The sequence below is a fragment of the Mustela nivalis genome, assembly GCF_964662115.1.
Source record: "Mustela nivalis genome assembly, chromosome: 5".
Lineage (NCBI taxonomy): Eukaryota > Metazoa > Chordata > Mammalia > Carnivora > Mustelidae > Mustela > Mustela nivalis.
In genome coordinates, this window is record NC_139024.1 from 104810743 (window position 1) to 104824965 (window position 14223).

General features: G+C 33.9%; 1 protein-coding gene across 8 annotated transcripts in view; it reads left to right on the plus strand.

Annotated features, from left to right (window-relative positions):
• PHF3 (PHD finger protein 3) overlaps nt 1-14223 on the plus strand; it is an 87268-nt gene that overhangs the window by 49616 nt on the left and 23429 nt on the right. For all 8 annotated transcript variants that reach the window (XM_082730149.1, XM_082730153.1, XM_082730148.1 and 5 more), the window contains 2 exons: nt 970-2749; nt 8273-8582. In XM_082730149.1, coding sequence (XP_082586275.1) covers nt 970-2749; nt 8273-8582 — 2090 coding nt within the window. The remainder of the gene's footprint in view (nt 1-969; nt 2750-8272; nt 8583-14223) is intronic.

A 14223-nucleotide genomic window follows, 5' to 3' on the forward strand; every position in this document is an offset into this window, starting at 1 on the left:
TTTTTTTAATAATTGATAGTATTCAGTTTTCATGTAAGTTTATTTGGAGGCATTGGATGTGCGTAGGCTTGGAAATAGCTTATTTTGTATTTCAGTTTGTGGGTTTTTCTAATTAATCTCCTTTAGTTCTCTTTCCTTCTGGTTTCTTTTCACTCCATATTTTGTCCTTCTGGAGGGTGTATCCAGATAGGGAAAAGAGGAAAAGTTTGTACTCTTTGTTAGGAATATTGTTAAAGGTGGGAAGCTTTACTAAATTATTTTAATATTTTTGCCATTTTCTTTCATGATATATTTTCTTGGCTTAAATTTCTTTGGCTGTATTTTCTCTTTATCTGTGTTTAGTACTCTAGCATGTGCTTCATTTCTTAGGAATAGCTTGTATGCTAAAATGGTGATACAAGTGAAGGACATTCATAAAAGGGAGTTAGAGTTTGTATGAGGTGTTTTTCAAACTCACACAGATTCTGTTTGTCATAGGTGGTCTAGTTTATATTTTGCTGAAACCTGAACTTAATTGGTATTATCTATTTAAAGATATTTAATGTAAAAAAAAAAGACATTTGGTGATTAAAATTGTATGAGAGTCTTGCTTTATGATGGGCATTAATGTGAAGGAAGCTCATTTTACTTATTTTACTCCCAGCTTACTTACTATATAAAAGAAACTTGATGCAAACATTCTTGTTTTGTAGTAAAGTATATCAGTCTGAATTCTGTAGTTTTTTTCTCCTGCCAGAATTTATAGAACTTTGATAAATCTAAAACCTAACATGGGTATATATGTGTATATATGCATATATACGTATATATATATATATATATATATGATCATTATCATGAGTAACTGTTCAGTACATTTTCATTGAAATCAGCAAACCTATAACTCAGTTAAGAAGTAATATATTCTAAATTGTATTAAAATAAAAACAATGGCAAAATAGCTAAGTTTTTTTTTTTTCCTTCTGATAGAACAAGTAAGAAGTTTGCGACAAAGCACTATTGCCAAGCGTTCAAATGCAGCACCTTTAAATAGCACAAAAAAGGCATCTGGGAAGACTGTATCTGCCCCTAAAGCAGGAGTGAAACATCCAGAAAAGTGTCAGATTAAAGAAGTTTCTGTGTCACCGAAACCCGAGTACCATAAAGAGAGTAGAAGGAGCAGCCGACATAGTGGACAAATTGAAGTGGTACCAGAAGTATCAGTGTCTTCAAGTCATTCTTCAGTGTCATCTTGTCTTGAAATGAAGGATGAAGCTGGATTAGATTCTAAGCAGAAGTGTAATAATCAGGAAGAAGCGGATGTGCCATCTCATGAATTAAATTGTTCACTCCTTTCAGAGACTTGTGTTAGTATTGAAGAAAAGAAAAATGAAGCTCTGATGGAATGTAAAGTCGAGACTGTTAGTAGCCCACAGTTTAAGTTTTCAGAAAAAGAACAGAATGATTCTGTTGCAGATAAAACAGATGGCACTGTTGTTGAAGAAGCGAGGGAAAAGGGGAAAGTTGAACAAGAATCAAATGAGGCAATAAAATTATCCCATGAAGATGACCAAATTACTGAGGAAGCTGCATCTTCTGCCTCTCTCTCTGATGCTGCTGCTTGTACAAATCCAAATAAGACTGAAAAGAACCTTGTAGGTTTGTCTTGTTCTGTGGATGAAGTAAATGAATGTAATTTGGAATTGAAGAATACCATGGAAGTTGCTGATAAAGCTAAGAACTCCCTTCAAAGAAATGAAATAGAACCATTGGGTTATTGTAAAGACACAGAATCTAATGATAAGCAGTTGCAGAGCACAGAATTAAATAACTCAAACTTAGAGATGGTTGATACTAATGCTTTTGAACCGGAAAGTAATATTTTAGAAAATGCTATTTGTGATGCACCTGACCAAAATTCAGAACAGTTGAATATTGTTGAAAGTATTAAACTGGAGTCTCATGAAATAGCAAACCTTCAGGATGCCAGAAATAGCCAGTTAAGTAGTGTTTCTTGCTTAGAGTCAAAAACCATAAAGTCCAAACAAACAAAACCTATAATTCATTCTAAGCAAAACATAACTGCAGATACTCTGAAAAAAGTTGTTGTAGCAAAACATGAATTAATGCATAACAAAACTAAAGTTAATGTCAAAAGTGTGAAACGAAATGTTGATGAACCAGAATCTCAGCAAAATTTTCATAGGCCAGTCAAAGTGAGAAAAAAACAAGTTGAGAAGGATTCAAAAATTCAGAGTTGCAATTCTGGTGTTAAATCTGTGAAAAATCAAGCTCATTTTATATTGAAAAAAACATCACAGGATCAAAATTTGGTACAGGTTTCCAAACCCTTAACTCATTCTTTGAGTGATAAGCCTTATGGTCACCCTGGTTGTTCTAAAGAACCCTATCATCCAGCACAAACTGGACATTCATTACATTCCAGCCAGAAACAATGCCATAAGCCCCAGCAGCTGGCTGCAGCAGTGAAAACCAATAGTCATGTGAAGGAAGAGCTTGACCATACAGGTGGTGTAGAGCATTTAAAGGAGGAGGATAAACTGAAGCTAAAAAAACCCGAGAAGAACCTACAACCCCGCCAAAGAAGAAGCAGCAAAAGTTTTTCTTTGGATGAGCCACCATTGTTCATTCCGGACAACATAGCTACTATAAAAAGAGAAGGCTCAGATCATAGCTCTTCATTTGAAAGCAAATATATGTGGACTCCCAGCAAGCAGTGTGGTTTTTGCAAAAAACCACATGGCAACAGGTGTGTGTGTTTGTGTGTGTGTGTGCGTGTGTGTGTGATGTGCATTAAAGAGAAATTGATTTTTGGGGTGGGGTTATGTGAGAACTTTTTTTAATAAAAAACTTACTTAAAGACTTTTGCAGAAACAAAAACACCCCTCATCAGTCCTGGATAAATTGATAGAAAGATGGAGCCACTGAATTTATAAATATGTTATCCCAGAACATGTAAAAAAGCATAGTCTGACCAATGGGTGGTATATATTGACGTGTTTCATCATTGTAACCAGTTAGAGAGTGTGATTTAGTTAGAGCATCTGAAAGAGAAAAAAAGCTTGCTGCTAATCAGGAAATTATTTTGGGTCTGTAAGTTATATATTATTTTATTTGGCTTGAAGAGCTAGTAATAAAGTGTAAAGGGCACAATGGAAATTCTATTTTTCTTTCAAAGATTTAAAGAAAAATTTACTCTTTTTTGAATTGAAGCACACTTACCATGACTTGATACCATCACTTCATAATTACCAAACAACCTTGGAATGAAGTTTGGTAGCAAAAAACGACTTAAATTATCCAATTGAATTGTGTATGTAACACAGAATAGAAAACCTTTGTTTCTTTTTTGAATGTTTTAGTGATTGAAATGATTTCTTATGAATTCTAATCTTTTAAATGATTTTAGGATTCAGTGTTTTATAGCTTTTTGACACTGCCTGGCCCTCCCCCACTTTTTTTTTTTTTTTTTTTTTGCTAACTTTTTAAGAAAAGGAAAAGAGGAGATGAAGTGGATTTTGCAGCTATAAGATTGTCCTGTTCAAGTGTTGAGATTGCTGTTGGAACTTCTATCAACATTGACATGATAAAAGAACATTATAGCTTACACATTGTAATATTATTCTTACTCATGCAAGTAAATATTAGGATGACTTCCCAGTACTGTCAGATTACATAAAAATGTGGAACTTTTTAGGTAGGGACAATTTAGTAAAATATGTTGTGTATTACTTTGTGTGGGAGCTGGTTGGGGAGAGTGGGTGGAAGTTCGTGGGGCTGTTCTATAAAAAAGTAAGTTTGATGTCAATTTTTCTGTCATAACAAAATTTTATGTCTTCTTTTATGATTCAGTCCATGTCCTATTTTTAGTCAGTTGTTACTCTTTATAACAACATATTCCAGTTTTAAATGTATTTATTTGAATATAGTGCTACAAATGTCCTCACATATGTGCTCTTTTAAGGTTTTGTTGTTGTCTTTAAACAACTTACACAGATAAAGTGGGCCTGCTAAATTTTCAAAATTAAGGGCTGGGTGGTGCTTCTGAGTGTTCTTTTAAGCCAACACTTTTTTTCTGCCAGAATCTTCTTAAAAATCATTACACTGACATAGGTCAGAGTAATGGAATAGGAAGCTTAACTTGAATGAGTTTCTGAAATGAAACTTAAGCCCAGAATTGGAAGTCATGTTAGGTATGTTTCCATGTAGTTTTGTTGCAGCTAAGTTGCTCTTCTTATGGCCCAGTCTGTCGGAGTTTGCCCAGGCTTTTTGACCATGGCTCACTTTACCAACATCATTTACTTTCCTAAAATAAATTTTAAGTCCCATTGTGGTTCCCCCCGCCCCCTAATGCCACCTTTTGTATCTGCTTTATAAAACCTAGAGTTCTTTGCCTCGTTGTGGAAAATGACTTAGACTATTATATATGTAGGTATTTTGAGTTTACCCAATGTAATTAACATGAGTAATACATAATGATATTGGAAACAATCAATTTGGGAAGTAAAGTAACATTTCACATTACTTTGTTTTGTAAATAAAAAAGCCCAAGTAATTGATTGTTTTTTTCTTTACATATTAACTAGCCTTCACTACTTTTTTGATGTATTGTGCTTGTATACATTGAGCTTACTCAGAAAACTTACTCAGTACCTGTTATACTGCATGTAAATTTCCTATTTTAATCCATGTGTAAGGTTATGAATTTATTAGGAAGGATATATCTAGAAATAATATTCATTCATGTCATGCACTAGCCATATGGAAAGCTATTTGTTAGTATCACATTTTCTAGCACTTGTGACAGCTTTGCTTGTGTAAAGACTAACTTTATAACTTCAGCATTTTACATACATTACAACTGAAGTTAGCTTCCTGTCTGTGCTTCCAGCTGGAAATTACATTTTTAAATACAGATTTGTTCATATACAGATTTGTTCATGGCATCCCCAAATTAATAAATATTTGACCATAAGAAACTTCTATACATATCCTAAGGACAGTAGGTATGGATTCTAACAATATACACATCAAGCTTTTGTTTGTGCTTCCATTAATTTCTTCATTCAGCCTTGTAACAAAAATATATACATTATTTTAAAAAGTAGACTACTTAATACTCATTTTTATAAAATGATTTTTGGAGTTATATTTACAGAAGCCACTTGGCATTTTGGAAGGAAAAAGTGTGAGTCTTTTCATATTGCCTATCTTGCAGTTTTCTAGTATTTCCCTATCTCTCCAGAAGGTGTTTATATTTTTAGTTTGTACTGCAGTTTCTGGCCCCAGCTGTAGATGATAGTATATTGGATGAAATTTGAAAACAAAATCTCCATAGCAGGACGGATTCATAGCTTTATACTCAAATAAGACATCTTTTTCTGAGAAGAAATTTTCTTCCAGAATAAAAGATTAGTGTTTTTCCTCAAGATTTTAAGAGTTTGACACAGAAGTATTTTGTCTGCAGATTAGATTGTTAGTGATAAAAACAGTGATTTAATGTTTATGTGGAAAAGATCATTTTAGAAGAGTGATACACATTCACAGTAATATGGTATAAGTTGTCACACACTTAACAAGAATTGAACACCCATCTTGTAACAGGTCTATTGTTAGTAATTATAACATAAATATACTAAGAAAAGGTGTTCTCAAATGTTGCTTGCCTTTGTGATTTACTTCGAAGAAACTTGAAAGTTTTCTAAGAATATATTTTAAAAGGCTTCTACCAAAAAGATTAGAATTTTATTTTTTGTCTTACAACTCTAATTTAGTTTCTTTTAAATTTTGTGTATGAACATTTAACAGTAAAAGAATACAACAAATATTTCGAACTCTTCTATTTAACTGATTCATGAGTGTCTGGTTTACTTAACTGATCCAGTGGTAAACTCCTTTTTTTTTTTTTTTAGTGAAATATTTAACATCCAGGTTATAGTCCTTTCTGTAAGTAATTTTGCCTATTAGTAATCAGAAATTCAAGGCCACAGCAGAAAAGGGGGAATAATTCTGTTAGCTGTATGATTGATACTGCTATCCCCTTCCGACATTTTTAAACCATGAGGAATAATACAAAAAGGGAAGAAAATAATACTCTCTTTTTGTGATAGGCCTTCCCCCCCATATGGTTCATGAAATTTGTAGTACTTCTAACTTTCAGACCTAAAAATGATTTATATTTACATTTTTGCAAAGTCAGTTTGATTTTCAAGTGAATTAGTTCTGTTTTTCCCTAGGACATGTGAAAATTATTTTTGTCAATGATTTTTCAGAATTTTATTTAACTGCAATATCTTTTATATAAAATCCTAAACTATTAAAATATCTCTGTAGATGGCATTAGACATTTGCTTTTCAGAATGTCAAGTTTTAGGAGACATTTCCAAAGTAAGCTTAAAATGAAGCATGATGAAATATTATTTAGGTTTGTCATCATAAAACAACTCTTCCCTGGTTAAATAAGAATTTGAAATATTTAAATATGTGCCTTATAATTTGATGCTTAGGGTTGAATATGGAGTAACAGCAGAGCCATGGTCATAGTGTGTAGGTTTTTAAGTAGTGTCTTGCTGAAACTGGTCTAGACTTTGACTTGAAGAAATCATAGCCCTGATGGTAGAAGTAAAGGGAAATGACTGCCAGCTTTCCTTCAGTATTTCAAAGACATTCATATTACCCGCTTTCAAGAAATAGTTCTTACAACTTTGCAACCTGAAATAGAGAAACTGTGCACTTGTGTTTTTCAAAATTATTTTGTTGGTTGGAAGATCTGTATCATTGAAACATGGACCCATCTAAATCTCCCCAAGCCTAGATAGACCATTCTAACTTGCAAACAAATACTACATTGTTTGAAAGTTTTCCTGCTGGATTATGAATCCAAAACATTGTGTTTTGCTTTGTTTTTACATAAGACAGGTTGTCTTGTTTCTGTTTTTTCCCCCATCAGTTTGGAGAAATGAAGACTGACTTGATAAAACTAGCATAGGCATTACTAATTAGGGTGAAGAATGGTAAATTATAAACGTGAAGTCAACCTTCCTCAATGGACAGCAATAGTTTGATATACAATAAAAAGATACAAGAGGAAGATAAAAAATGTGCTGCTGTTAAGGAATGAGTGCTGTGACTTTTTTTCGAGATTTGTAAGGATTGAAAGTGATTTTTATAACTTCAGCCTTAAAACCTCTGGTACAAGAGAGTTGGCCGTACCACTCATTGTATTACCTTAAAATGAGTTTTGGCATTGTTGGTGCCACTCTTAACAAAATCAGCAGTAAGTCTTTAATTCATTAGAGAATATACGTAAATCTCTTATTTTAAGCTTCCAAGCATAATTATGAATTACCTGAAGAAAGAAAAAAGACATGATTAAGTGAGCTCTCTACCTAACAATGGGTTAAAATTAAAATAATGTCCCTCAAATTGCTGTTTGTACATCTGATTTACCATTTTATTCAAAAGTAATTCCAGATACTTTAAAGTTAGAGAAACAAGGTTTTTAGACTCCTAAATCTTGTATCCGTTGATTTTTTTTCATTGTTAGTGAAGTTTTTTAGATAAAATTTAGTAAAGGAAAACTTTTATGAAGAGATCGGAAATTTAAAAAAATTCAGCCTGAATTCTTAGGATCTTCATGTATAATCTTTATTCAGAGATACAATTTTATTATCTAAACCATGGTCAGTAGTACGGAAGTCTGCTCTCAAAAGCACATAAAAAGATTCTTCAGCATGATCACTGACATTCTGGCTCATGAGCCAGAATATTTTGAACTCAAAGAATAGTGACATAAAGTGGTTAATAAATAATCTAAGTCTCCATTTTGTTTTTGAGTTGCATTGTTGCTCTGATCTTTTGTTATTCAAAATTATTCATCAAATGAGCGATTCTGTTTTAGGTAGGAGTTTGGGTTTGTGGGGTAAATGTTACTGTAACTGAGGGATTGTCTCTGATCAGATTATCACAGCTCTTAACCCACCTTCTCAGTGGAGAAATTTTATACTTTATTATTCTATGCAGTATGCTGACAAAGATCAGGTGCTCTTTATTTTACCTTTATGGTTTTTTGTATTTTCTCATTCATACTAGAGGGGATATATTTGACTTAAAATTTCTGTCTTCATAGAATATTCTTTGAAAACTTGGTCCATGTAAAACCAATAGGATGGGTAAAGACAGAAAACAAATATCAGAAAATGATTAAAAAGTTAATTTAGGCTCACTTTTAACATTTTTTTAAGTGTATTAAAGTTTTTTCCCTTCTTCCCAGGTTTATGGTTGGCTGTGGGAGATGTGATGACTGGTTTCATGGTGATTGTGTTGGTTTAAGTCTTTGTCAAGCACAACAAATGGGAGAAGAAGACAAAGAATACGTGTGTGTGAAATGTTGTGCTGAAGAAGATAAAAAGACTGAAATAATAGATTCAGATATTTTGGAAAACCAGGCTAAAGTTGAAGTCCACAGTGAAGATAGAACAATGGAATATGAAAAGCTTGGGTTATCAAAGCACACACCAGCAAATGATAAAACCAAATATATAGAGGATACAGTGAAGCACAAGGTCAAAATTTTAAAACGGGTAAGCTTATTAAAGCATTCTTTTTATTTAAGAACTTTGTATGGTCTGACAATTTGAAATTTCTCTTTGGGTTTCATTGTTCAAAGTGTACATTTCCAAATGTACTTTTCTGTAAAAATGAATGGATTTTTTAAAAAATATTTTGGCAGTCTTGGTGAAATCAGGTAGTGAAATCTTCCAAAATATATGTATCTTATTTCTTACAGTATTTTATGCAGTTTCTAGTCTGTAGTTGGTAGTTGGATTTTCTTTGATAGGATGTATGTGTGATCTTGTGGTATTACAGTAGTACTGAGCTGTTCATTGTGCTTGCTGATAAGGTGGTAAAACTTCAGTCCATAACTGTCTGCTAATTCATGAACCACATTTGACATTATTTTCAGGTAGAAGAGTTGTTTTGTATCTTTAAAGAAAAGTAGATTTAATTCTTTTTATTTTTGTCCAGTGTTTGCTTGGAACCTTCACTTCATACTTTTTCTCTTAAAAAAGTCGGTTTTCCCTTACCTTATATTTTTAACTAATTTCTAAATGTATTTTCTAAATAGAAATTTCAAGATATTTAGTGAGTTACAGGAGAGATGTATTCAGTGTTTTATCTGATTAAGTTTTAATAATTTTCATCATCTATTTTTTTTTTTACCTATGATTTTTCTATTTTGTTGTTCTTATAATGGTAGGAAAGGGATAACAATGGCAACAAATATATGGGGATAGTCAAGTGTAATAATGCAAAAGACAATGAACTTGAGTTGGAGTGTTAGAAGAACCATGGAAATCTTTTAATCCAGCCATTAAGATTGAGGAACATAAGCATCTTTTCTCCGAAATCTTCATTATTTATAAACTCAGTTCTTTGACACACTCCTTATATTACAAATCTGGATTAAGTTAACAGTGGCATTCAGCATTTTCTGGCTGCCCATACATTTTGAGAATCAGATTATGTCCTTCTGACATTTGCTTTTCCTTTTTTCTGTTGATTTGATTAGCACCAAAGTAATTGGTATAGAGCTGAGAGCTCCACTGAGAATAGCTTAAAACACATCTTTGGAAAACTTTGTTAATTATTAATGATTAATCATCAGTTTTGGATGTAATATCTTGGCCATTCAGAAATACAGCTCATTGTTTTGTCATTTAGCTAAGTTGTCTTTATCTTGTCTAAAAAGATATGAGACATGTGAAACATTAAGTGTTTTAAGAAACCACTATACATTCTCTGTATCAGAAAAGAAATTGAAGTAAGTCTGATTTTGTAAGTAAATGTACTTACAAAACCCAAGTGATTACTGCTTCCTTTTCTTTTTGATGGTGAACTGCTGAATCTTATTTGGACTCTGCTGATACTAGGTTATGGAATCTGTTTTTTGTTTTATTTTTTATTTTTTTAAAGGTTTTATTTATTTATTTGACAGAGAAGCAGGGGGAGTAGGAGGAGGAGAAGGGGGCTTCCTCCAAGCAGGGAACTGGATACGGGGCTGGATTCCAGGATCATGACCTGAGCGAAAGGCAGTCACTGACTGAGCCACCCAGGCGCCCCTGGAATCTGCTTTTTAAATATCACTTCTTATTCCTAGATTTTATGTTGAACCATTTCTTAAGTTTCTCTTGTCTGCCAAACATGATACCAGACTTGGGTATCTAGCACTGATTGAAATAGGTTTCTGTTCTCAAGTAAATTTAGTTGGAGAGATAGAAAATAAGTAAATAAAAAATTAGAGGATTTGTAGTCTAGAGAAAATCAGTTTTTTCCTGTAAACTCTGTCTTCTTACAGCCTATCAAAACCCATGATTAAATATCATAGTGTTCTTTTCCCTGTCATTCTTTCTTTTTTTAATTTTCATTTTTCTATGTAAATTCAATTAATATGTAATGTTTGTTTCAGAGGTAGGGGTCAACGATTCATTAGTCTTATATAATACCCAGTACTCATTACATCACATGCCCTGCTTAATGTCCATCACCCACTTACCCCATCCCTTCACCTCTTTCCCCCAAGCAGCCTTCAGTTTTTTCCCTATGATTAAGAGTCTCTTATGGTTTGTCTCCCTCTTTGGTTTCGTCTTGTTTTATTTTTTCTCTCTCTTCCCCAGTGATCCTCTGTTTTTCTTAAATTCCACATATGAGTGAGATCATATGATAATTGCCTTTTTTTTGATTGACTTATGTCATTTAGCGTAATACCCTCTACTTCCAACACATGGTTCAAATGGCAAGATTTCAGGTTTTTTTTCATGGCTGAGTAGTATGCCATTGTATGTATGTCCATATCTTCTTCATCCATTCATCTGTTAATGGACATCTTTCCATAATTTGACTATTGTGGACGTTGCTGCTATAAACATTGGGGTGCAGGTGCACCTTTGGATCACTACATTTGTGTCTTTGGGGTAAATCCCTAGTACTGCAATTGCTGGGTTATAGGGTAGCTCTATTTTCAAGTTTCTGAGGAATTTCCATACTGTTTTCCAGAGTGGCTGCACTAGTGTGCATTCCCACCAACATCCTAAGAGGGTTTTCCTTTCTCTTGATTCCTTGCCAACATCTTCCGTTTCCTGACTTGTTGATTGTAGCCATTCCAATTGATGTAAGGTGTTATTCATTGTGGTTTTGATTTGTGTTTCCCTGATGATGAGTAGGTGGACATTTTTTTCATGTCTGGCCATTTGTATGTCTTCTTTGGAGAAATGTCTGTTCATGTCTTCTGCCCATTTCTTGATTGGCTTATTCTTTGGGGGTTGAATTTGGTAAGTTCTTTATAGATTTTGGATACTAGCCCTTTATTTGGTATGTCATTTACAAATATCTTCTGCCATTCTGTCAGTTGTCTTTCAGTTTTGTTGACGGTTTCTTTGCTGTGCAAAAGCTTTTTATCTTGATGAAGTCCCAGTAGTTCATTTTTGCCTTTGTTTCCCTTGCCCTTGAAGAAATGTCTAGTTAGAAGTTGCTGTGGCGTGGGTCACAGAGTTTGGTGCCTATGTTCTCCTCTAGGATTTTGATACATTCCTGTCTCATAGGTCTTTCACCCATTTTGAGTCTGTGTGGTTTATGGTGTAAGGAAGTGGTCCAGTTTCATTCTTCTGTATGTGGCTGTCCAGTTTTCCCAAAACTGTTTGTTGAAGAGACTATCTTTTTTCCATTGGATCTTCTTTCCTGCTATATTAAAGATTAGTTGGCCAAAGGGTTGAGGGTCCATTTCTGGGTTCTTTTATTCTGTTCTATTGACCTCTGTGTCTGTTTTTGTGCCATATAATGCTGTCCTGAAGATTACAGCTTAGTAAAACAGCTTGAAGTCTGGGATTGTGATGCTACCAGCTTTGGTTTTCTTTTTAAGTATTCCTTTGGCTCTTTCAGGTCTAATCTGGTTCCATACAAGTCTTAGGATTGTTTGTTCCAGCTCTGTGAAAAAAGCTGATGTTATGTTAATGGGGATTGCATTGAATGTATAGATTGTTCTAGGTAGCATAGACATTTTATGTGTGAAATGTTTCTCTATTTCTTTGTGTCTTCTTCAATTTCTTCATGAGTGTTCTATAGTTTTTTGAGTACAGATACTTTGCCTCTTTGGTTAGGTTTACTCCTAGGTATCTTACGGTATTTGGTGCAGTTGTAAATGGGATCAACTCCTAGTGTCTCTTTATTCTGTCTCATTGCTAGTGTATAGAAATACAGTTAATTTCTTTGCATTGATTTTATGTGTATTGATCCTGCCACTTGAATTCCTTTATGAGTTCTAGCAATTTTGGGCTACAGTCCTTTGGGTTTTCCACATAGAGTATCATGTCATCTGCAAAGAGTGAGAGTTTGACATACTCTGTGCTGATTCTGATGCCTTTTATTTCCTTTTATTGTCTGATTGCTGAGGCTAGGACTTCTAGTACTGTGTTGAAGAATAGTGGTCATAGTGGGCATCCTTGTCATGTTCCTGACTTTAGGGGAAAAGCTTTCAGTTTTTCCCATTGATAATGTCATTCACTGTGGGCTTTCCATATGTGGCTTTTATGATATTGAGGTATGTTCCCTCTATCCCTACACTATGGAGAGTATTGATCAAGAAGGAATGCTGTACTTTTTCTGCACCTATTGAGAGGATCATATGGTTCTTGTCCTTTATTTTATGAATGTCATGTATCATGTTGATTGATTTGTGGTTGTTGAGCCATCCTCCAAGCTCAGGAATAAATCTCATTATTCATGGTGAATAATCCTTTTAATCTACTGTTGGATCCTGTTGGCTAGTATTTTGGTGAGAATTTTTGCATCCATGTTCATCAGGAATGTTGGTCTATAATTCTCCTTCTTGGTGGGGTCTTTGTCTGGTTTTAGGATCAAGGTAATGCTGGCCTCAGAGATGAGTTTGGAAGTTTTTGTTCCATTTCTGTTTTTTGAAACAACTTCAGAAGGGTAGGTATTACTACTTCTTTAAATGTTTGATAGAATTCCCCTGGGAAGCCATCAGGGCCTGGGCTCTTGTTTGGAGATTTTTGATTATTGCTTCAATTTCCTTGCTGGTTATGGGTCTGTTCAGGTTTTCTATATCTTCCTGGTTCAGTTTTGGTGGTTTAATCATCTCTAGGAATGCATACATTTCTTCCAGATTGCCTAATTTGGTGTCATATAGTTGTTTATACTGTGTTCCTACAGTTGTACTGAAGGGGAGATTGTGATTTTATTTGGGTCCTTTCTATTTTCTTTTTGACAAGTCTGGCCAGGGTTTTATCGATTTTATTAATTCTTTCAAAGAACCAGCTCCTAGTTTCCTTGCTCTGTTCTGCTGTTCTTTTGGTTAGTATTTCATTGATTTCTGCTCTGATCTTTTTTATTTCTGTTCTTGCTGGATTAAGCTTTATTTGCTGTTCTTTCTCCCAACTCCTTTAGGTGTAAAGTTAGGTTGTATATTGGGGACCTTTCTTGTTTCTTGAGAAAGGCTTGTATTGCTATATACCTGCCTCTTAGGACCACCTTTGCTGTATCCAGAGGTTTTGAACAGTTATGTGTTCATTTTTTATTTGTTCTCATTGATTTTTAAAATTCTTCTTTAATTTCCTGGTTGATGCATTCATTCTTTAATAGTATGCTCTTTAACCTCTATATATTTGAGTTCTTTTCAAATTTCCTCTTTTGATTGAGTTTCAGTTTCAAAGCATTGTGGTCTGAAAATATGCAGGGAGTGATCCCAGTCTTTTGGTATCACTTGAGACCTGATTTGTGAACCAGTATGTAATTTGTTCTAGAGAATGTTCCATGTGCACTGGAAGGAATGTGTATTCTGTTGCTTTAGGATGGAATGCTCTGAATATATCTGTAAAATCTTATCTGGTCCAGTATGTCATTCAAAGCCCTTGTTCCTTGTTGATCTTCTGCTTAGATGACATGTCCATTGCAGTGAGTAGTAGGGTGTTAAAGTCCCGTGCTATTGTATTATCAATGTGTTTGCATTCCTAGAGGTAAAATACTAATTTAAATTTGTTAATAATTGGTTCATATAATTTACTGCTCCCATGTTAGGGGCATAAATATTTACAGTTGTTAGATCTTGGTGGATAGACCCTTTAATTATGATATATTGTCCTTCCTCATTTTTTATTACAATCTTTGGTTTAAAATCTAATTTGATACCAGGATTACTACCCTAGCTTT